The 22,850-nt window shown below is 43.7% G+C and overlaps 1 protein-coding gene across 1 annotated transcript in view; it reads right to left on the reverse strand.

The window, feature by feature from the left end:
- Positions 1-1,782, reverse strand: part of TMC2 (transmembrane channel like 2) — a gene marked incomplete at its 3' end in the record, with an annotated part of 46,191 nt that extends 44,409 nt beyond the window's left edge. The window contains exons 1-2 of the mRNA XM_084246806.1: positions 1,626-1,782; positions 997-1,044 (exon numbers count right to left, since the gene is read on the reverse strand). Coding sequence (XP_084102932.1) covers positions 997-1,044; positions 1,626-1,659 — 82 coding nt within the window. The 5' untranslated portion in view covers positions 1,660-1,782. The remainder of the gene's footprint in view (positions 1-996; positions 1,045-1,625) is intronic.
- Between the last annotated feature and the right edge of the window lie 21,068 nt (positions 1,783-22,850).

A 22,850-nucleotide genomic window follows, 5' to 3' on the forward strand; every position in this document is an offset into this window, starting at 1 on the left:
TCTGGAGGGAGGTAAGGACTCGATGGGGACATGGGTAGGGTAGGAAGGAGGGACAGTGGTCAAGGGGAAGCTCTGGGGGTATCTGGATGTCAAGACAACAGTGGTGGTTCCACAGCTCCTTCCTCCTGCCCAGAACTGTGGGGCTTGAATCCCTCCCCTCCCCTTGCCACGGAACTGCCTCACCAAGAACCCCGGCCCCCAGCAGTGGGGAGCAGTGAATACCCAGAGGGAAGGAGAGAAGGGCTTGAGAAAGGAGGTGATGAGGTGGATCCTGGCACCAGCCCTTCCATATGCCACTTGCCAGGTGGGTGAGCCAGGATAAGTTCTCTCCTTATCCTGAATTGGGTGAGAGGGGATCTCCTCAGAAGCCCAGAAGTACAACATCCTTTGAGATTCTGCTTCTCACCTACAAGCAGGGCCCTGCACGGGATTCAAGAGGAGACAGCACATCCCACCCACAGTGCGTCCCAGAGCCTGAAGTGTAGGGCACCAGTCTCGGGTGTGCGTCCACCTCAGTACAGCAGCAGACGGTCTTCTCTCCTGCCTGCCACTTGCTCTGTCTCCTGCTGCAGGTGGCCCCCCCATCTTGGTGAAGTCCCCAGGGGCTCACAAAAGAGCTGTGGCCACATTCCCAGAGCCCCTAACCATAACTGCTGCTGCTTTATGGTGCTTCCCGGAGTCAGGTGCCCTCGGTGTGAGTCCTGGTTCCTTTCCAGCCATCTGGAATGCAGTCTCCTCCCTGCCCCACCCCCCACTAGTGAATGTCCGCCACTTCCCCAGGCTCGACTCCAAGGGTCACTAATTCTGGGGTCTCTCCTGATGCCCAGGGCTGGCGTGGGCCTTCTCAACCCATTTGAACTGCCAGCCTGGGGAGGCTGCTTGCCTCTGGGTGAGTGCTAGGGAGGGCAGGAGAAGGGTGAAAGAGAACACCTGGTGGTGGCTGGACAGTGGGACTGAGTGGCATGGCAGGCTCCCCCCAACACGCACCCCTCTCACCTGTGCCTGGAGAGCCACTCCGCATGCGCCCTCTCACTCCACCTCCTGCTGAAAGAGATGGAATAGAATGAACAGTGGCCATTTGCAAAGTCCTCCTCCTTGCACCACCCCATTTCAATGTGGGACCCCCTCAGCGGGTTTATAGCTGGGTCAGACTGGATCATGCTGGGATGCCGGAGGCCCGGGTCCTGACACTTCCCTCTTACCTGGAACAGTCATGAGGTCAGAAAATCCCCATAGCCCTCTGCCCTAGACAGGCAGACACAGACAGACAGACAGACAGACAGACTTCCCCTCTTAATCAAGGGTATTGCTAAGGAAAGGTGATTCTAAGACAGCAAGAAGCTGAAAGACCCTGCTGGGCTCTGCTGGATGCTGACACTCCCTGTTGCTTAAAGTCCCCCCAGGCTTGTATTTTGCTGTGTGGTCAGTTGATGATCCCTCCAATGGCACAGAGAGTCAGTGATGGCTGCCTTGGTCTCGTGGATGAGGCAGGGAGAGGTTGGATAAACAGATTGAGGTTGCTCAGTGAGCCAGTGGTGAGCTGTGGATGCAAAGCCAGGCCCTGTGTCTTGCTGCTGCCAGGGAACCCCTGTGGGTGGGCCCCACGGAGACCAGGATGGACTTACCTTCTTCCCTCAAACCCTTTGGTTGGTGGCTCATAGTCAGCTGGGCTCCCCTGGGCCCCACCCAGGCTCAGGACGCTTGCTGGCCCACGTACACCTTCAGCCTGCGGTGCTCTGCGGCCGTCATGGTGCCTGGCTTCCCTCCAGGGCCCCAGAGGCAGCCAAAGCTCCTTGGATCGTTTGAGGTTCGAGGTGGAGGTGGTAAAGTTTGGGAGAGAGGTAGGGAAGGAGGCAAGGTGGCGAGTCCCCAGTCCTTCAATCCTGCCTCACACTCCTCTGCTCCGGTTTCCTGGTGAAGAGGCGGCGTGGCCTCACGTTTCAGGCATCACTTACTCGGAGAGGCCCTGGAGGGGCCGGGAGTGCGGCTCATCTCCTGGTAGTGATCCAAGGGAGGTGTGTGGGCATCCCAGGCCCTTCACCTTCTTCCGAGTCCCTGCCTGCGACAGGTACCAGGAGAGTTCTAGGATGTATATGAGAGTTGTCACGTGGACTCTGCTTAAAATGCAGATTCTCAGGACTAACGCTGGGCATTTGAGTCAGTAGGACTGAGCAGGGCCCTGGGATGCTGCATACCATGTCCTGAGCCAGCTTGGATGAACTGCCCCTGCTCTGGTCCCTGTTCACACCCTGCTTCAAAAAGCAGGTTTCACCGCTTTGCAAACCTTACCTGGAGATTCAAGTTGACCCTCCGGGAGGCCACCCAGGCATTCAGAGTGAGGAGCCCTAATCTGGGATCCCCTCCACTCTTAAGTCATGGGTAGAATCTTGTGGGTCTGTGAGAAGGACGGACCTTACATCTCCATTAGCCTTTAACTGCACTTTAGTATTTCCCTCTATTATGAATGTAGACAAAGAGTCTGTTGTTTGTCTCTAGCAGAAGCCACAGATATTTTCATAGCACACAAAGCTGGTGGGGAGATCTCAAAATATCATTTATGTTTGTCACTACTTTGAAATAATGGTACTTATAGACCTGCCGCTAGATATTGTTATTTAGTTGTTAGGAAGCACCTGTGTCATTATAGGAAAGATTTATAAACCTGTTTTGACACCTATTTCAGGATCATTGGTTTTCTTTGCAGTCCTGGTATTTTATCTTATAGATTTAAGATCAGTGTTCTGAGAAGGGGGTTTGGGGGGGGGTCTGTGGGCCTCATCAGATTCTCCAAATTGAGAACAAAGTTGTTAAATGGAGTGGGCTTAGCCGGAGAAATGTGGACTTGGCTGAAATTGGCTAGTTACAGGGCACTTCAGCTCCGTGAACAAGGTGAATTGTTCTGTAACTAGTTTATCTCCTGCCTGCGGGCCCTGACCTTCCTAGACCCCTGTGAATCTCCATTTCAGTGCAGCCATTCCAACCCACTGATTGAGCTTGCTCGGCTTCTGGTAAGATTATTTTCCATTGCCTTTGCTTCCGTTGTCCTTTCTGCCCGAGGCACAACTCTAAAGGATGCGGTCTTCAAAACTCGTGACCTTGCACACACTGGCCATTCAACATTTTAGAATATGTCTTGGAATAATGTTTCCTAACAGAGTTCTCTGGGTCCCCAGCAAGGCCAGCATATGGAAGCGATTCAGAACATGGGCTTGGAGGTCAGACAGGTCCACTCTTGCATGACCCGATGCACATTATTGATTCTTCCTGAGTCTCTGTTTTCTCATTTGGAAAATGGGGATAGGATGATCCCTCCAAGATCAAGAAACTCTGCTCACCTGTCAGTGGGGAGCCACCTGGACTCAAGCCAAGTCTGAGTCTAAGAACAGCTCCTCCAGGAGCTGTGACTGGGCAGGTGAATCCATCCACGCTGGCTTTTCTACTTTGAAATGATGTTTCTTAGGCATCCTTCCCAGCCAGGGGAGAATCCCAGCCAGGCAGGGATCGCCATGCCTGGGTGTCTTGAGGCTCACCGCATTCCCAGCTCCTGCTGTTTCTCCTGTGCTGATGTGTCTGGAGCCGTCCGGAGTATGTGCCGTGTTGCATATGCGTGCCATGAGTTCGCTTTACCGTTTCGCCTTCGGAGAACCACAGGCTTTTCCTGTAAAGCACATGAGACTGGGAGGTACGGGGGGAGGAGCTACGAGGGTATAAGAGGAGAACGCGGGAGAGAGAGGAGAAGAAAAAGAGATTTAAGAGGAGAACCATGAGAGAGGAGAGTACTGTGAGAGGAGCAGAGAGAAGGCCAGGGAAGTAAGAAAGACAGGGAAAAGAAAGACATGGAAAAGTAAAAGAAAAGGATAAAGGAAAAATAAAGAAGCAAACGCTAGCGGCAAGTTGTCAAGCCCCTCATTTCAATCCTCAGCCCTTCTCTTTTCGTGCCTCCGAATCCCACGGGTCGGGACACTGATGTCAGGTACCTCCACAGGGTGCCGACTTCTCCTAGTCTACCTCCTACTGGAGGATCTGAGGCTTTCACAGGCATGAACCCAATGGTTCCAGAACGGGGAGTCCATGCCCTCTTGAAGCTGCTCTTCTCACTGTCATCCATGCTGGCTTTTGTGATAATTCATTCTGGTGCCTATTTATGAAAGTTTGACAAGCACCAGGGGAAGTGCCCAGAGCTCTCATTTGCCCATGGCTGGCCACACACACAAGGCCTGGTTGTGTGGATCCAGGGAACTCAAACCTGCCCCACCCCTTCCCCACATATCTGATTATCTTGACCACACTTGGCAACGTGAATCCCTCTCTCTCCCTCTTCTGTGTTCTCCCAAGTATGAGGCCAGCCCTGAGCCTCCACAATGCCAGTCATGTTTGTGGGGAGGGTTTGGGAGACTTCCAGGAAGCAGTACACTGAGTTGAGTTTTAAAAGATGAGAAGGGGCCAGAGGAGGGCCTTTTGGGCTGAGGTGAAGGCATGAATGGAGCAAGAAGCCCAGCAAATGTTCTTGGGTGTTGCTGGCGGGTAGGTGAGAGGGAGGCCAGGAGAAGGGTGATGGTCAGGCTGGGAAGACAGGAGGAGACTGCAATTATCTTTCCAGGATACAGAACACTCAAGGATTTTGATGGCGGGCTGACCTGGAGACAGCAGATTGGACCATGGCTGTGGACTTCAGCACAGTCATCAACATGGTTGTTTAAGCAATTCCCATCTACCTCAAGTTGTAAATGCTTGTCTTCTCCCTACAACCCTGAAATAAAAGGGTCACTAACTTAAAATATATATGCTGTCTATATTCTTTTTTTTTTTTTTTAAAGATTTATTTATTTATTTATTCATAGAAGCATTGGGTACAGTCAGAAGCGCAGGAGGGTGAGAGAACTCACCAGAGCCAGAGTGGGGAGCAGAATAGGCAGACTGACGAAATACACTCCTGATGGAAGCAGTAGGCACGGCAGGAGAGGTCTGTCATGCCATGTGTAACCCTCGCTGGCGGCCGGGGATCAAACCAGCGCTGCTGAAGCCGCAGGCAGCTTCACAGCCCAGTGCTCAATCGCTGCGCCACAAGGGTAGGCCCTGCTGTCTATATTCTTTATCTAGTTTCCCTATGGAGCTTCTAAGCCCATGTGGGCTTAGAGAAATGTCCACTTTGAGAAATGTCTGATTCAGGTTTATGACCTCGGGGCATTGTCATTTGCTCCAGGGACCCAGACACACAACATGCCATGGGGCAGGAGGAGGATTCCTTCAGAGGGTGAGGAGGTGGGTTGTGAGAATTCCTGTTTGGAGACAAGGATCTGCCTTTGGGGGGATATAGCTTGGTATAGTCAATAGTCTATTCCTGAGAATAAATCACATGCCAAATAATTGTCAGGTGGGATCTGAGATCGCTTAAGCGCTTGGGAATACTCCTTTTCTGCTTTGTATCATAAAAATTTGCATTTTCTTTGTGGTAATGTCACCATGTCTGTAATGTGAAATCTCTTCCTTTGTGCCAGCCATACGCAAATTTTAAGAAAAATAATTTGCTTTGTGCCAAAATCAGTTGGCACAAAAACATGTCTTTTATCTTTTCTTTGTATTATGCCTCAACATAAAGGCTTTAGCTAATTAATGCAGGAGCTACATTTATTGGGCTTTTCACACAACACAAATAATATTCTGAAGAGTAGTACCATGGAGTGGGGTGCTCCTAAAATTTTATCAGGATGGAGAACATTTCTATTGCTAGGGTTAAGGATGGTAAGATTTGTAGTTATTCTCCTTCATGGGTGCAGGATGGTCAGAGAAAATAAACCCTTAAAATCCAATACAACAACAAATGTAGCATGAGCAATTTCAACCAGAAGTCACAGGATGTCTGAAGTCAGTGGCTCTTATGTCATAAAGCCCTTTGTTCATGGGGAAGCTTCCTGAACCACATTGTTAACTTATCTCTCTGATTAAAAAAATATATAAATATATATATAATTAGCTATGGGTATCTGCTTACAAAACATCCAGTGTCACTCACCAAACGTAGTAAACCAGCACAATGGAGAGGATCCAGTGACGGGTAACACCCTAGCTGGATAACGTGAGCTGGCGCTGTGACCAGGCCAGTGCCCTCTGCCCACTAGCCTGCACCAAGGGCTCACTGCTGGCTTAGCGTGTGGGGAAGGCAGCAGAGGGCCATGCAGACCCGGACTTGGCCATTGCCCAGCAAGCTTTCAGGTTCGTATTATGAACAGGACGTTTCTAAGGCTCCTTTCGGCAGCGCGTTGGCTCTTTGACTTTTTTCCTTAGCACTGCACTGAAGGGGGCTCAGGAGTCTTCTCTACCAGGCACTGCTTGCATTGTCGCTGCCATTTCCAGTTCTTAGGAAGGGGGAACCACACACAGGTATTTGGGACCTGAAGGACCATTACTCCCAGGGCAGGGACCCATTCTCGCCAGAAAAAAAATCAGACAGACCCAGAGACCTGCCTGGGCGTGTCCTCCACAGCCCACAGGATGTAGCAGCCTGGCTCAAAATCACACATTTTTTTCCCATTACAAGCATTGGTTGTGAGTTAGAGCAATTTCAGATGCATCTGAGCATTATAATTTAAAAGAGATTAAGATCTTTGATTTCAAGTAACTTTAAGCTTAATTTTTTTATTCTCGACATTAGATTTTCTCAACAAAGAAGTAGAATAATTGACATTAGCAGAAATTGAAATTAATATTAGATACTGTAGTCGATGGTTATTTATTTTGGCTGAAATTTTATGGACCAGGTATTCCCAAAGAAATCTAATTCCTTGGACATATTTTCCTTAAAATTCTCATGAAAACAGAAAGAATCTGAAATAGTAATGGTTGTGGTTATGAATAAAAACACAGGACAGGCTCTTATAGGAAGAAGTTGTATCAAACAGGCAGAACTGTATTTTGTTTTGTGGTACAAGTGACTTCTGCTTATGAGCTGGAGTAAATCTAAGTGTAACTAAGCAGTTTATGTTAAAATTAAAGCTAAGCTTTACCGACTTATTGTGAGCAGTGCACATTAGCTCAGAAAGACGCATCTCAAACTAAATATCTTACTGCAGATTGAACAAAGTAGTATTCCTAAACCTAATGTCCTCTGGGAAATTAGAACAAATTACATCTACATGAAATCAAGCTCAAAATCATTCATTTAACATAAAATATGTGAGCATTAAAGTGGTATATGAATTTTTATGTGCAAATTAGCCCAGAAACACAGTCACCTCAAAAATGCTATCCTAGTGCAGTGTAGCGCAGATTAAATAGGTTAAGTAAAAACAATGTTGACAACATTATACATTTATGTATAAAGTAAGTCAGAAGTATCTTATTATGCTGAGTTAGTGAAAATGAAGACACTAAGTTATGTGTCTGTGGCTGTATAAGGAAACAGTATTCTACAAACAAGCAGTATGTAAAGAAGCTTAAAATTAGACATTCTTCTCTAAGGAGATGTCTCAATGTGTGAAAGACCAAACAGAAATGGGTTAGAACGAAGTTAGATAGAGTATATCATTATTCCTTAATCTACCTTGTTATAAGACATTAGAGTAAATATAGTCAACGCTAAATGTTTTAGATGAAATCAAACTCAAAATCACTCATTATTTCAACTGCAACTTCTTATTGCTCCTTAGAGATAATTCGTATGCAACAGTTGATATTAAATCAAGTGCAGACTCAATTCTTCTCCTAAGGACCTTATCAGGGTAACTTAGAGTGTGATTGGTATGTGAAATCAAGCTCAAAATCACTCATTTCAAACAAATCTTATAAGCCTATAAGTACTCTGTAAACTTTAAATGTGTAAACAAGCTCAGAAACACACACCTCAAAATTTCCTGCCTCCCTTACTGGCCAGGGGGAGTGCCTCAGGCCAGGCACAAAGGCCCTATCTATTACTGAGACCACCACCAACTGTCTCCCTCTCCAGAGGCCAAGTCCAGATCTTGGCTCTATAACAAACTCAACGGGTCCATTCACTTGGTGGACACGTGGGTTGAATAAAAGACACCATCAAAATGGAGTGCACAGGACAAGTATTCATTTCCTTTGTGACAAGAAGAGGAGACAGTGAAACTGCCATTTCCAAAGAAACTGTGTCCTCAAGGGGACCGTAAGGTGAAGTAATCAAGAGCTGTTAGTGTGGGAGGGGCCTTCAGGAATATGCTGGCTGCTTCTGACCTCCACTGCTAGTAATCAACCCTGTCAACCATTCCTTATCTCCCGAGGAAACGTATCATATATACCTCATCTAGGTTTTTATACATGGGCAAAAAACTAGGTGTTCAGGGTGACCTATGTCAACAGGGACAATTCCTTAACTCTCATTAAACCTGTGCTCACCAGAAGCTAAGCTCTCATCTCCCATTTCAGACCCCACTTTTCCATGCAGAGGTTAAGTCCCCACACATGGCCCAGTGGCTAGTCCATGCTTGCAGAGGCTTGGTCTCAATTTTGGCTGCAGAGATCTTGTCTCAGAGGCTACATTTCGCTTTCTGCAACACAGCCTAAGTCTCTGCTTCTTGACCCAGAAGTTCTCAGAGCCTCCCCAGATTGGGTCCACACTCCCTCTTTCAGAGGCTGGTCTGGATTTCGAATCCCATAGGCAGTCTGTACCTCCCACTCCATGGGTAACATAGATAAAATCAATATGAAGTTTAGCAGAGTAGTTGAAAACAGGCAGGAAATCACACTTGCAACTAAGGTCTAGGTTCAGGGTGAGGAACATTCAAACAAAATATCTTATTGGGAGTTTGGATGTGTTTAGATGAAACCAAGCAGTTTGTTCAAACAAGTTCAGAATCTGCCATCCATCTTCAGAGAAATAAAATCAAAACGAATGTGGGTTTGTGTGTAGTCCAAGTCCAGGGTGAAAGTCAAGGTTACAGGGTCAACAAAGATCCTCTGAAGGCAACATTCCTCTTAACACTGCTTAGCCCTTCTTAATAAAACTAGTGAGAACTAGTGACTAGTAGAGATGGGATCACCCAGCGTCAGTAGATAACTAGACATAATTAGAGTAACCAGAGTATGTAAAAGAGAAGCTTCAAAATATACATGTGCCTCAAATTACCACTATTTTATCTGGTTATCCAGTTAGCAGTAGTAATTTTTAAAAAATTTTTTTAAAGATTTATTTATTTATTCATACAAGCACTCAGAAGCGCGGTACAGTCAGAAGCGTGGGAGGGTGAGAGAATTCACCAGAGCCAGAACGGAGGGTAGAACAGGCAGAAGGACCGAAGTACACTGCTGAGGGGAGCAGCAGGCGGCAGGAGAGGTCTGCACGCCATGTGGGACCCTCCTCCGGTGACCAGAGATCGAACCGGCGCTGCAGACGCTGCGGGCAGCTTCGCAACCCAGTGCTCAACCGCTGCGCCATTGGGGAGGCCCAGCAGTAGTAATTTCAACAAGAAAAAAAGAACTAAAGAATTTCAGGGCTTTTGAATACTTTCGTATTTTTGAGTACTTTTGAATGGTTTGAATAAGTGAATCTGTGCTGATTTCAGAAGTACTCAGTGTCAGTTTGTCTTAACTCTCAATAAAAAGGGTCTTTTAAAATAGTGTGTGATTATGGATTTGTTTACACGAAGCCTGCTCTGGTTCATTAGAATTCCTCCATACCTCAATAAGAAATCTTTGGCATGCTTTTGATTACCTCTGAAAATTAAGAACAATATTTGATTCATTTTTATAAATGTCATAACAAATTTTGGAACACAGTATGAAAGTGTACTTGTGATGAGTGTGTGTTTCTCATTTTGTTTGCTTAGATACAGTTTATGTAAATCTCAGTTTATTCTAATCAGAAATATCTTATTAGCTTATTCAAAATTGAGTTGAATGAGCTTGTATTTACAAACACGGCTTCTTTAAAAATACATATGATATTGATTTTCCTTACATTAGGCTGCTTAATTTTTTTCAATACTACCTAGATTCATATTACTTTGATTTGACTAGGAGCAAGAAGGTTATTTTTTGAATACCTGTGTGATTATGGACTCACGTACACTGCTTTGATTCACTGTAATTGCTTTGAACTTCCAATAAGAGAAATTTTGACATCTGAGAAGTTTGAGGACTTTCATGTACTTTGGAATCCTTTGGAAGGTTCTTTTGAGATCAGCATTTGATTCAAACTCTTTCTCATAAAAACTGCTTAGTTACATTTCATTTACTCTCATAAGAAGAAAGTGCATTTGAGGTTAATGAGTGTTCTGCGGCTTTGTAAAAATGTAAAAATGGTGTTTATCTTGATTGATTCTAACAGAAGCAACGAGCTTTCTTTTTCATCATCTTAAGTTGTACCATTCAGTGGCATTTGGTACATTCACAATGTTGTGTGACCACCATTTCTATCTAATTCCAGGATGTTTTTATCACCCTGATGGAAAGGAGTGGGTATTTCTCCCTTCTCCTCTGGGGTCTTCTCAGACTGGTCAAGCAATCCAAATAACACAAGAGATATTAGGAGGAAAAAAAAAACAAATTTAATTACATATGTGTGCGAATTGATATAGACATGTGGATTCCAAAGCCACTGAAGTGAAGTGAGGATCTATATCCTGAGCTCAGGAATGCCAGGGGGCTGGGCTTCAAGTCAGGTGGGGTCTCACAGGACCAGGAGAGGGTGACTCAACAGGACAAATGCCAGATGTTTTGTAATTAGGTGTTTGCCTGAGTGTATACTTAGTTTTTTTGACATAAAGGTAATTTCTGATAATAAATCTAATTTCTGAGTATCCACATTTTACTCTTTCTGTCTGAATTGCCTTTCCACTCTGAAGAGACTATTAGCTTTTAAACACCAATAGAAATAACTCAGATGAAGTAGCCGATCTGCTCCATAGGCAAGCCATTTAGGCTGACTTTATGAAGATATTCACTTGCGGAATAAGCTTATAACCCAGGTTGTGGTAAATGCTGTGGTTTAGGGGATCCCTTTCCTACTGGCACCCTATATACTTGTTGCCAAATCAAAACTTAGTTTGGGAAGCATTATTGAATTTCCTTTCTCATCACCCTCTCTTCCGATGACTTTTTTTTTTTCCCAAAGATTTATTTATTTATTTATACAAACACTGGGTACAGTCAGAAGCACGGGAGGGTGAGAGAATTCACCAGAGCCAGAGCGGGGAGCAGAGCAGGCAGAAGGACCGAAGTACACTGCTGAGGGGAACAGCGGCCGGCAGGAGAGGTCTGCGCGCCATGTGGGACCCTCCTCCTGTGGCCGGGAGCAGCCGGGGATCGAACCAGCGCTGCAGAGGCTGCGGGCAGCTTTGCAACCCAGCGCTCAACCGCTGCGCCACCAGGGAGGCCCTAAAACAGAGTTTTAATACATCACTACCAAGTGGACCAAAAAGACCCAAATATTAAAAGATCCCAAACAATTTTTCTCTTTCAACCCCCATTTGAGGAAGCTAAAAAAAGCTGGAAAGCAAAAATTGCAATGAGAAACCTGATCAGAAAATGCTTGGGTCAGTAGTTGTACCAAAATTGAGATAAAGATCACCTGTTGGTGAGGTCATGATGGAGACTACAGTTATGAATGTAAAGGTTGATGGGTTTGAGGCAAAATGTTTGCACAGGCTTTATATGAAGTGCTTGTGTATTTACCTGATGGTATTCGGGGAATGGAAATTGTATTTGACTGGGGAAAATTTCCTCTACCTACTATTATGAAACAGAGGCATGTAATCTGCCCTTTAAGCAATATTTTTTCTTTTCTGTAAGCAATATTAATTGAACATGCTCTTGTGAGATTGCCCGAGTCACACAGTGGAATAGAAGCTAGAACGTAGTGGAATAGAAGCTAGACTTTGGACTGGAGAATTTCCACTTGAGGAAGTCTACCACCTTGCTAGCTGACAATATTAATTGAAGCTTCCTTAAAGTCTGAAGGACATAAAAATCATCTTGAAGACTGAAATACCCACAATGACTTGCGTGATGTCAGAGAAACACTCAGATGGGAATGACAGTGCCTGGAAGAGTTCTCTGGTAAAAATGGAAATGGTTTATACAAGGGCATGCTGCCTGGGGAATCCAAGCAGGAGATTGTTGGAGAGGAAGTTAATCTTCCTCTACCCTTCTAGGTCTGTAAGGATGGAAAATAATTAAATTGACATAAGAGAGATGAGCAAGAGAAAAGGCAAACTTTAATTAGGTGCATACAGAGGTCCACACATATAACAATGGAATCTATCATCTCCTCTTTCTAGTGAGATTATATTGTCTCTAGAAAGGGGGGGTTAATAAATTTAAGAGGCAAAGACAGAACAAAGAATTTTGCAGTTTAAAGAAAATGGAATTTTGCAGGGCTTATCTACAAATGCATTGAAAACAGATCTTGCAAGCTCTAGTTTGGGGCGATAAGGTGTCCCTCACCTCCCAGGACACCACAGAAGATTTATTTCCTGACTTTAGGGAGATAATTAGGCAAAGCCATTATTCTTGGATCTTCTGTCTCTTAATTTCTTTCAGTTTGAAATAATCAGCATGCTGCTTAGGCATCTACTGGGGCAGCCTGTCTTTGGCCCTCTCAAGGAGAGGGACATGCACAGACACTTACATGCTCTGAAGTACATCATGAGTTTTGTCAGCATTTACCAACCGTGTGGTATGGGGAAGGCAGGTGGGGGTGGGTGTGGGAAGACTCTGGGCAAAACCCCCGCAGTTGTCTTTGCTGCCCAGCCGGTACAGGCTGATGAATTGGGAGGGTGCACTGAAGTAGACGGCAAGGTGTGCCTGGCAAGGTGTGTCAGGAGGGGTGATGTCAGTGATGAGCCTGAAATCAACCATGGGTGATAAAAGGGCTAGTTTTGCCAAAGAGATGGCTCAGGAGAGAAGGAGCAGGTCAGGAGGAGAAGGAAAGGAAACTTGGCACCTGCCCACTGTGTTCAGCTCCACTTACTGACAGCTCCACTTACTGACGGCTGAGGGCCCCGCTGGGCGTCTACCCCTCGGATGGGCTAATGAGTTGCATCCCTGGAGCTTATCATGTTCCTCGGGTGTCGGTGGAGCTCAGCCTGTGGCCAACTCAGCAGATGTTCAGTGTTTGCAGAAGTGAGGCATCCAGCAGGCTGGCGCAAACATAGGCGCGGAGCTGTGTGGAGTGTTCTAGGAAATTCCACACGGCTCCACAGTGTTTCTAGTGTCCTAGAAATAACATCCACAACAAGATGATTCATATAGAAAGTCAGTTGTAGTGTAGCTGACTTTTCATTTTTGTGCTACAGTGTATTCCAGCTTTCTGAAGCCGTTTCAGAGCTTCAGTACAAGTAGTGGTCAGGAAAGTTCTAGTGTCCCTCCAAGGGACTTATTGCAGACAGGGTTTCTCTATTTGTCACCTCTGATGGAGGTGTTACACTGTCAGTTTATTCAACACATCTTTGGAACATGTAATTGCTGCGTGAGGGCTTCCATTTTAAGGTAAAAATATAAAAACAAAATTACATAATTAATGCCTATGCCTTTTAAAAACAAAAAAAGATTTATGTATTTTCACAAGAACCGGAGCACAGGCCAGATGTGCGGGAGGGTGAGAGCACTCACCAGAGACAGAATGGGGAACAGAACAGGCAGACTGACTGAAATACACTGCTGAGGGGAGTAGAGGGCGAGACAGGAGAGGTCTGCCCCGCCATGTGGGCATCTCCGTGGCCGGCCAGGATCCAACTGGCACTGCAGAGGCTCCAGACAGCCCCACAGAGCTGTGATCAACCGCCTGCGCCACCAGGGAGGCCCTGTCTATGCCTTTTTTTTTTGGTGGTAAATTCTGCATAATGGAATTTCACATAAGGTTTCAAATATAAACTGTGAAGCCACCTCTTCCAGCAGCAAGGAAAAATTAACTCAAGTTCAAGGTTGTTTTACAGACCAGCCCACCCACCACCTCTTTATGCCAGAGCTTTAAACTATTTCTAGACATCATGTCATTTTACTCATAAATACTTCATTAGAAGGGTCCTCCCTAGTGTCACAGGGGTTAAGCACCACACTATGAAGCAATCGGCAGCCTCTGCAGTGTCAATTTGATCCCATGCTGGCCAGGGATCTACCCACATGGCGCAGCAGACCTCTCCTGTCTCACCTGCTGCTCCCTTCAGCAGTGTAGTTTGGTCAGTCTGCCTGTTCTGTTCCCCACTCTGTCTCTGGTGAATTCTCTCACCCCCCTGCATCTCTGGCCTGTGCCCCACCGCTTGTATGCTAAAATAAATAAATCTTTAAAAAAATACTTCATTAGAAGGACTTTTAATTTACCCTTAAACAAACAAAAACAACTGAGGTATAATTTACATATAATAAAACACACACGTCTTAAACATTTATTTCATTTTGACTTATGTCCTCCTTTATAACCACCACCCCAAACAATATATAGAACTTTTCTATCACCCCAAGAACTCTCTTTATGCCCCTGAACTCTTCTCCACCCTCTGAAGTAACCACTATTCTGATTTCTACCACTACAAAATACTCTTTCCTGTTCTAGAATTTCATAAAAGTAGAATATTTTGAGATTCATGCATGTAATTTTATCTGTATTGGTATTTTATTTATTTTTACTACTTTGTGTCTTCCAACTAATGAAATTGTTTATCTTTCTCTTGTTGCTAGACTTTTGAATTGTTTTCAGTTTGGAACTGTTATGAATAAAATTGCTGTGAACATTCTTGCCCAATTTATTGGGTGTATACATTCTGTTTTGGTAAATGCCTTGGAGTAGGATTGCTGAGTCACAAGGTAAGTACAATTCACTTAGGAAATAACTTTATAAGTAATTGCCTGCTCTAAGGGGTTACACCATTCTACACTCAGTTCCTGTCAAATCCTTCTTGTCATGATTAGATGCTGTCACTCATTGTTTTGACTCTTTTAATGTGCATGTGTAATGGGATCCATAGTGGTTTCAATTTTCACTTTGCTAAAGATCATTGATGTTAATCGTCTTTTTATGTACTTGCTGGCTATTTGCATGTCTTCTTTTCTAAAGTGTCTATCCAAATCTTTAGCCTGGTTTTAACTGGATTTTCATATCATGCTTAATCTTTGTCAAACATATGTTTTGCAAATATTTTCTGCTAATCTAAGGCTTGCCTTCTCATTTTCTTAATGGAGACTTTCAGAGAACTAAAATGAAATCGCTTTCATTTATAGTTGCTGGAACTTGTGTTCTGCTTCAGAATTTGTTGTCTACACCAAAGTCATAACGATATTCTTCCATGATTTTTTCTAGAAGTTTAAAGATGTTTTTCTTTTTCTAGAAGTTAGAAGTTTTGTCCTTTCATTTAGATTTATGATCCATCTTAAGTTAATTTTTGTATATGGTTTGAGGTTTGAGGTAGTACTTGCTGTAGTACCATTTGTTAGAATGACTCTCTTTTTATCATGTTATTGTTTTGCTGCCTTTTGGAATATGTATTAGTCATATAAGAGTGAGTCTGCTTCTGGGCAGTCTCTTCTGTTCCATTAATGTGTTTGTTTGTACTTTGATTAACACCACATAGTCTTGATAAGCGCAGCGTTATACTAAGTCTTGAAGTCATGTATTGTAAGGCCTTCAGCTTTATTCTTCTTTCTCAAGCTTGCTTTGATGATTCAAAGTTCTTTTCATTTCCAATTACTTTTTATTTTTTGAAATCAGTTAGCTTTGATCAACAAAGTCTTCTAGGATTTTGATTGGGATTGTGTTGAATCTATAGATCAGTCTGACTAGGATGCAAGAATGTTGATTTTTCCAACTCACAAACTTGATGTATCTCTGTTTATTTGTAGTTCTCAGTGTAGAGTGTTTACACATCTCTCTTTAATATATTCCTATGCGTCTTATGTTCTTGATGCTTTTGGAAATGTTTCTTCATTTCATTCTGAGGGCCCTATCTTCAGGTTAAAATTTCAACCCTATGGACATAAGCTTATTCTTTGTTTTTTCATTTAGTCATTGTTGAGCTGGGCATTATTTTAGATAGTGGTGAAGAAAAAGGTTTTGGGATGAGAATTTTGGAGTCTAGGCTTGGTTCTATATTTGGCAACTGTGATATCAAGGACAGATAAACTCACTTTTTAGTGCCTTAGTCTTCTCTGTGGGATGGGACATACAGCAGTGTCTACCTCTTGGTGAGTTGTGAAGATGCACGGAACTCTTGCACTTAGCACAGTGCTTGTTTATAAACATCAGCTGCTGCACCAGCAGTAGGAGGAGGAAGAGGACTGTGTTTATCAGCTTTGACTGATGTATACTTCAGTATAACACGTGACTTTCAAATATCAAGGACTCACACAGCAATCTAGCCTTAATTACAGTCTTATTCTTCCTCCTTTATACGTGGGCCTTAGTACTGACCTTGAACGGTAGAACCAAAGACCCTTTTGGGAACATTCTGCTGTTAAAACACAAGAGATGATGAATCATACAATGCTTACAAGTGACGCTGTCCCTTTTATCCACATTTCATTATTTAAGGCAAGTCACAAGACCCTGGTGTCAGGGCAAGGAAGTACAATCATTTTACAAATAATTGGGACAAATAACTGGGAACAAAGATAAAAAAAGAAAAACCTATGACAAAAGCTTATATATATTTGAAGGTCTACAGGCCAGACAAGAATGAGGTAAAAAAAAAAAAAAATCCAAGGAAGCTGTCAACGGAGAGTATGTTTGTTGAGAAAGGAGGGTGTGGGAGGACAGGCTTCTGAAGAGGCATAGGCGTAGGGCCCACAATACAGTCAAATGTCAAACTGCTTCTCCATCTCACAGATCCTGGCTTCATGGAAACAAGATGGGTTTTTACAAGCGAGGTTCAGAGAAATCTTAGGAGCAAAAATTGATCTTGAGATGAAATAACTTCTGCCTGGCCCTCTGGCAGAATTTCAAAGCAAACTCTGGGCTGATTCTGGAACCATGATATCGCCTAATCCTCTGATTGGGGAGAGCAAAACTGGGTGGAGATTTTGCCTTTGGAGGCTCTGAAGATATGGAGACCAGGACGAAATTGACTTGAAATCACAAGGCAAAAGGAGACGGCTATCCAGGATCTGAAGATGGGAAAGGGAAAGCCTGGCTCCAGGTTTAGCTGAGAATGCTTTTGTGATCACAGCTGAGTCCAGGGCTACTTCTCCCATCCCAGACTTGGAGGAGCTGCTTAGAGCATTCTGGGTAGCCGTGTTTCTCAAAGCTTCCATTAGGTTCCACTGACTGGTTCCAAGAAAAGGAGGGAAAGGCCCAAAGACTAGTGAGTTGGGGCTGCATTTTTTTTTTCCCCTGAATCACTAACTTATTTTCCAGAGACTACATTTATATTCTCTTCCTTGAATAGAATAGGGAATTGGCAACTGACATTTAGGTAGTTCACGTCTGGGTCAGACAGTGTTAGGCACTTTGTACTGGTTCCAGCATTTGCGTATTTAACTTTCCTTATGGAAGACCATACCCAAGATTAATATTGAGTCCAGGAAATGTAAAAACATAAGTAATATTTTTGAAAAAAGATTATTAAATATTTTAAACATGTTATTAAATTCTACACTACCTAATAGTGTCTTTTACACTGGACATCTTTTAATTTTTTAAAATATTTAGAAATACAGAGAATAGTAATAATGGCCCTCAGATACCATCAACCAGCTTTAACAGTCATTTCTAATGGCCAGTCTTGTTTCATATCTGTTCCTCGCAGGTCACTCAGACATTATGACATTTTTCTATAATTTCCTTTCTTCCTTTCTTCCTTTCTTTCTCTTTCTTTCCTTCCTTCCTTCCTTCCTTCCTTCCTTCCTTCCTTCCTTCCTTCCTTCCTTCCTTCCTTCCTTCCTTCCTTCCTTCCTTCCTTCCTTCCTTCCTTCCTTCTTTCTTCTTTCTTTCTTTCTTTCTTTCTTTCTTTCTTTCTACAAGAACCGGGGTACAGGCCAAATGCGCAGGAGGTTGAGAGGATTCACCAGAGACAGAGCAGGGAACAGAACAGGCAGACTGAGGAAATACACTGCTGAGGGGAGCAGCGGGAGAGATAGGAGAGGTCTGCTGCGCCATGTGGGACCCTCGCTGGCTGGCCAGGATGGAACCAGCGCTGCAGAGGCTGCATGCGGACAGCTTCATAGTGCTGTGCTCAACCACCTGCGCTACCAGAGGAGGCCCTCTATAATTTCTTAACAGCTGAAAGAGGGTAGTGGTGGAAGGCACTACTATTTATTCAGAGGGAAAGTCTGGCCTAAACGGGTTTGTGATTTGTGCTTGGTCACATTTACGTAATCCATACAGAATAAGGATTTGAGCTCACTTTTCTCTCTCAAGTTCCTGCATCTTGTATTGCCTTCTTTGCTCCTCTGACACATAAATCTCCATTTAAAAAAAGTGGGAGCATATTTTCCAACTCTTGGGATGGGGTTTATATTACTGGATATATAATTCACTTAGATACAGTGCTTCACTCCCTCTGCAATCTTCTCTAGCATAAATTTGGTGTATTCTTTCATATGAATGGTGTGTGTGAGATTCTGCAAACCAAACCAATAAGTTTATAAACATATCATCCCTATCCTCAAATGGCTTACAAATTCTTTGGGAAAATATAAAAGCAAATGTTGATAACCATAGTAGTTTTTATTGTAATGGTTGAAATGTTTATATAACAGTGTAGTAAAGTCATTACAAAGTGCTAACCTAAAGCTTTCAAACCAATGTGTAACCACTCACAGTGCATTCATTACAAGACAGGCCCCTTGGATCTAGACATTTCTTGCCTAAACTTCCTGTTATTGAGCCCCCAGGCTAATAGGCTTGGCTAACCAATCACCAATGAGAAACAAGCACTCCATTCTGCAGAGGCTTCCTGTCTTTAGGCAAAGGCCCCATAACCAGCTGAAACCTGATGGCCCTCAAGACTCAGGTGGCAGAAGGTCACCAGACCTGGGAGGGGGCCTGGGGCCTCTCAGTCTGATCCCACCCTCCAACACCTCAGGCAGATAAGCTGGGAACAAAACAGCTGTTGTCCCTTGCTCCACCTGCTGGGACTCAGAGGGAAGGACCCAAGAGCCCCTGCTCCCTGGTTCATGAAAGGGCTCTGGAGACCCTGTGAAGACTGAGAAAAGGACTCCACACATGCAGACAAGGGTGGGCGAGGATTCAGACTTCATGGCAGATGTCATCTGACTTGATACTAGGACACTATAGAAGGATCCCTCTGGCTGCTGTGAGAATAAGAGAGGAAGTGAAGAAAACAGTTAGGGGCTTGTTCAATGATCCAAGATAGAGATGATGGGGGTTAGGACTACAGTGGAGCAGTGGAGCAGGTGACAGTGGTCAGATTCAAGATACTTTGAAGGTGGGGTCCGCAGGACTTGATGATGGGTTGATTTTGAGATGGGAGAGAGAGAGGAATCAAAGACACTTCCAAGTTTGCCATTTTGTTTTTGCTTTTTCATGAGACTTCTGAGATGGGGGACATTGATAAGACATGGTTTGAGGAAGAAGAATGAGTTGAATCAAGAATTCAATCTTCAATTGTTGTTTAATTTTTATTTTGCATAGAAAACTGGGGTGTAGGCCAAAGGTGAGGGGGGCATTTGAGAGGATTCACCAGGGACAGAATAGGGAGCAGAACAAGTGGATCTACTGAAATATAATCCTGAGGTGAGCAGCAGGGGAGACAAGATAGGCCTGCTGTGCCATGTGGTTCAGCTCCCAGGAGGGGATTGAACTCAGACTATAGTGGTGATAGCTCTGAGACTTAACCCCTAGCCCATCAGGGAGGCCCCTCAAATCCTCAATGGATTAAATTTAGTATTCCTATGAAGACATCCATGTTAAGCAGACCGCTGTATATAAAAGGCCAAGAAATAAACCAAGAGACTAGTGTTGCAGGAATAAATCTGAAATTTGAGCATATAGGCAATGTTTAAAAGTCATGGGGCTGGATGGGATGGGTTGATTGATTCATTCAAAATTTATTGAGTCCTCAATGGTGAAAAGCTGAAAGCAATTCCATTAAGATCTGGAACAAGACAAGGATGTCCACTCTCACCATTGCTTTTCAATATAATACTGGAAGTCCTAGCCAGGGCAATAAGACAAGAGAAAGACATCCAAGGAATCCAAATAGGAAAAGAAGAAGTCAAACTATCACTATTTGCAGACGATATGATATTATACATAGAGAACCCCAAAAACTCCACAGAAAAGCTAATTCAACTCATCAATCAGTTCAGTAAAGTGGCAGGATACAAAATCAACACGCAAAAGTCAGTAGCCTTCCTATACACAAACAATAAATCTGAAGAAGAAGAAATCAAAAAGACCATCCCTTTTGTTATTGAAACAAAAAAAATCAAATATTTGGGAATAAATCTAACAAAAGAGGTAAAGGACCTATACAAAGAAAACTATAAAACACTGTTAAAAGAAATAGAAGAAGACACAAAGAAATGGAGAGACATCCCCTGCTCATGGATTGGAAGAATAAACATTATTAAAATGGCCATCCTTCCAAAAGCAATATACAGATTCAATGCTATTCCAATCAAAATTTCAATGTCATTCTTCAAAGAAATAGAACAATTATTGATGAAATTCATATGGAATCACAAAAAACCCCGAATATCCAAAGCTCTCCTGAAAAAAAAAGAAGGGAATGGAGGCATCAGACTCCCAGACTTCAAACTATACTACAAAGCCATAATCATCAAAACTGCATGGTATTGGAACAAGAACAGACATACAGACCAATGGAATCGAATAGAAAATCCAGAAATAAACCCACAGATTTATGGTCAACTAATCTTTGACAAAGGAGCAAAGAATATGCATTGGAGCAAAGAAAGTTTGTTCAATAAATGGTGCTGGGAAAACTGGGTCGCTACATGCAAAAGAATGAAGCTTGACCACCACCTCACACCATACACAAAAATCAACTCAAAATGGATTAAAGAACTAGACATAAGACCTGAAACCATAAAATATATAGAAGGAAATATAGGCGAAACACTACGTGATTTGCACATCAAAGACATCTTTACAGACACATCACCCAAAGCAGTGATAGTGAAGGCAAAGATAAACAGCTGGGACTACATCAAATTAAAGAGCTTTTGCACAGCAAAAGAGACAATAACAAAAACAAAGAGAAACCCCACCAACTGGGAGAACATTTTTGCACCCAACACTAATGATAAAGGACTGATCACAAAAATCTGCAAAGAGCTGATGAGACTCAACAACAACAAAGAAAATAATCCAGTCAAAAAATGGGCAGAAGAGCTTAAAAGAAACTTCTCTGAAGAGGAAATGCAAATGGCCAACAGGCATATGAAAAAATGTTCAACATCACTTGTCATCAGGGAAATGCAAATCAAAACTACCATGAGATACCATCTTACACCAGTGAGAATGGCACATATTAAAAAAACTAGCAACAACAAATGTTGGCGAGGGTGTGGAGAAAAAGGAACTCTTCTGCACTGTTGGTGGGAGTGCAAACTGGTCCAACCACTGTGGAAAGCTGTGTGGAGATTTCTGGACCTACTAAACATAGAGCTTCCATATGATCCAGCAATTCCACTCCTAGGTATTTACCCAAAGGACACAGAAACATCAATTCCAAAGAACACCTGCACCCCTATGTTTATAGAAGCACTGTTTACAATAGCTAAGCTTTGGAAACAACCCAAATGCCCAAAAATAGATGACTGGATCAAGAAGATGTGGTACATATATACCATGGAATATTACTCAGCATTCAAAAAGGATAAACACATGCAATTTGCTGCAACATGGATGGCGCTGGAAGGGATCATGCTCAGCGAAATAAGCCAAAAAGAAAAAGAAAAATACCGGATGGTCTCACTCATAGCAGGAATCTAGAAAATTTAAATAAGGGACCAGGAAAATGAATAACTATAAGAAAGTGAAAATCAAAATCAACAAAAAACTATGAACCAGAGACACTTTTAGGGGGGCGGGGGCGGGAGGGGAGGGATTGGGGTCAGAATGGGGGGCTGCAATTGTATGGGGAATATAACAATAAAATTTATAAAAAAAATTTATTGAGTCCTTGTTTTGTTTTAAATCCATTCTAACACGGAAGGATAAGGAAATAAACATACATAGTATGTTAGAGATCAATGTTATGGAGAAAAATAAATGTTGCTGTTTTAAACAGGATGATCAGGAAAGTCCTCAGTGGGAAAATGAGCTTCAGTCTTGAAAGAGGTGAGGGCTTGAGCTGCGTTTATGCCTCGACTGCCTGGACTAGCACTCCAGGTAGAGGCAACAGCAAATAGAAAGGCACTAGACTGGAGCATCTTGAGCAAGTCAATGGAAAAGCAAGAACAGTGGCTGTAGAGGAGCGAGGGTGTATGTAGTGACTGGAGATAGGTACCTAGAGGTTAAGGTGCTGGGGCTGGGACTGGGGAAGTAGGGCGAGCGGAAGCAGCTTATTAACGTACTTAAACTATTCAGTGGGACAGGACTGAAAGCGCAGCCTAAACCACTGTGGGAAGTTCAAGTTGGATGTTAGCTCCGCCCAACCCCGCCCCGCTCTGAGCGCAAAGCCTTGCCCCGGGCCGGAACTTAAGGTCCCTGCGTTGTGCCGGAAGTAGCGTTCTACCCGGCCCCATTTTACCAGAGGTCGGACTTCCGGTGGCGGCGGCGGGAATCCGGCTGCTGGCGGGCTTCTAGGCCTCTGAGGAGGCGAATCCGTCGGGAATCGGGGCCATCAAAACCGCCACCATGGTGAGGAGCTGCAGCCCGGCGGCGCGAAAGCCGAGCTTGTTGTGTAGGGGGGGTTCGTGACTGATCGGGGAGGGGGCCGTGGTTTGGAGCGGCTCTTGGCCATGAAGGCCCG

The sequence above is a fragment of the Talpa europaea genome (genome assembly GCF_964194135.1).
Source record: "Talpa europaea genome assembly, chromosome: 11".
Taxonomy (NCBI): domain Eukaryota; kingdom Metazoa; phylum Chordata; class Mammalia; order Eulipotyphla; family Talpidae; genus Talpa; species Talpa europaea.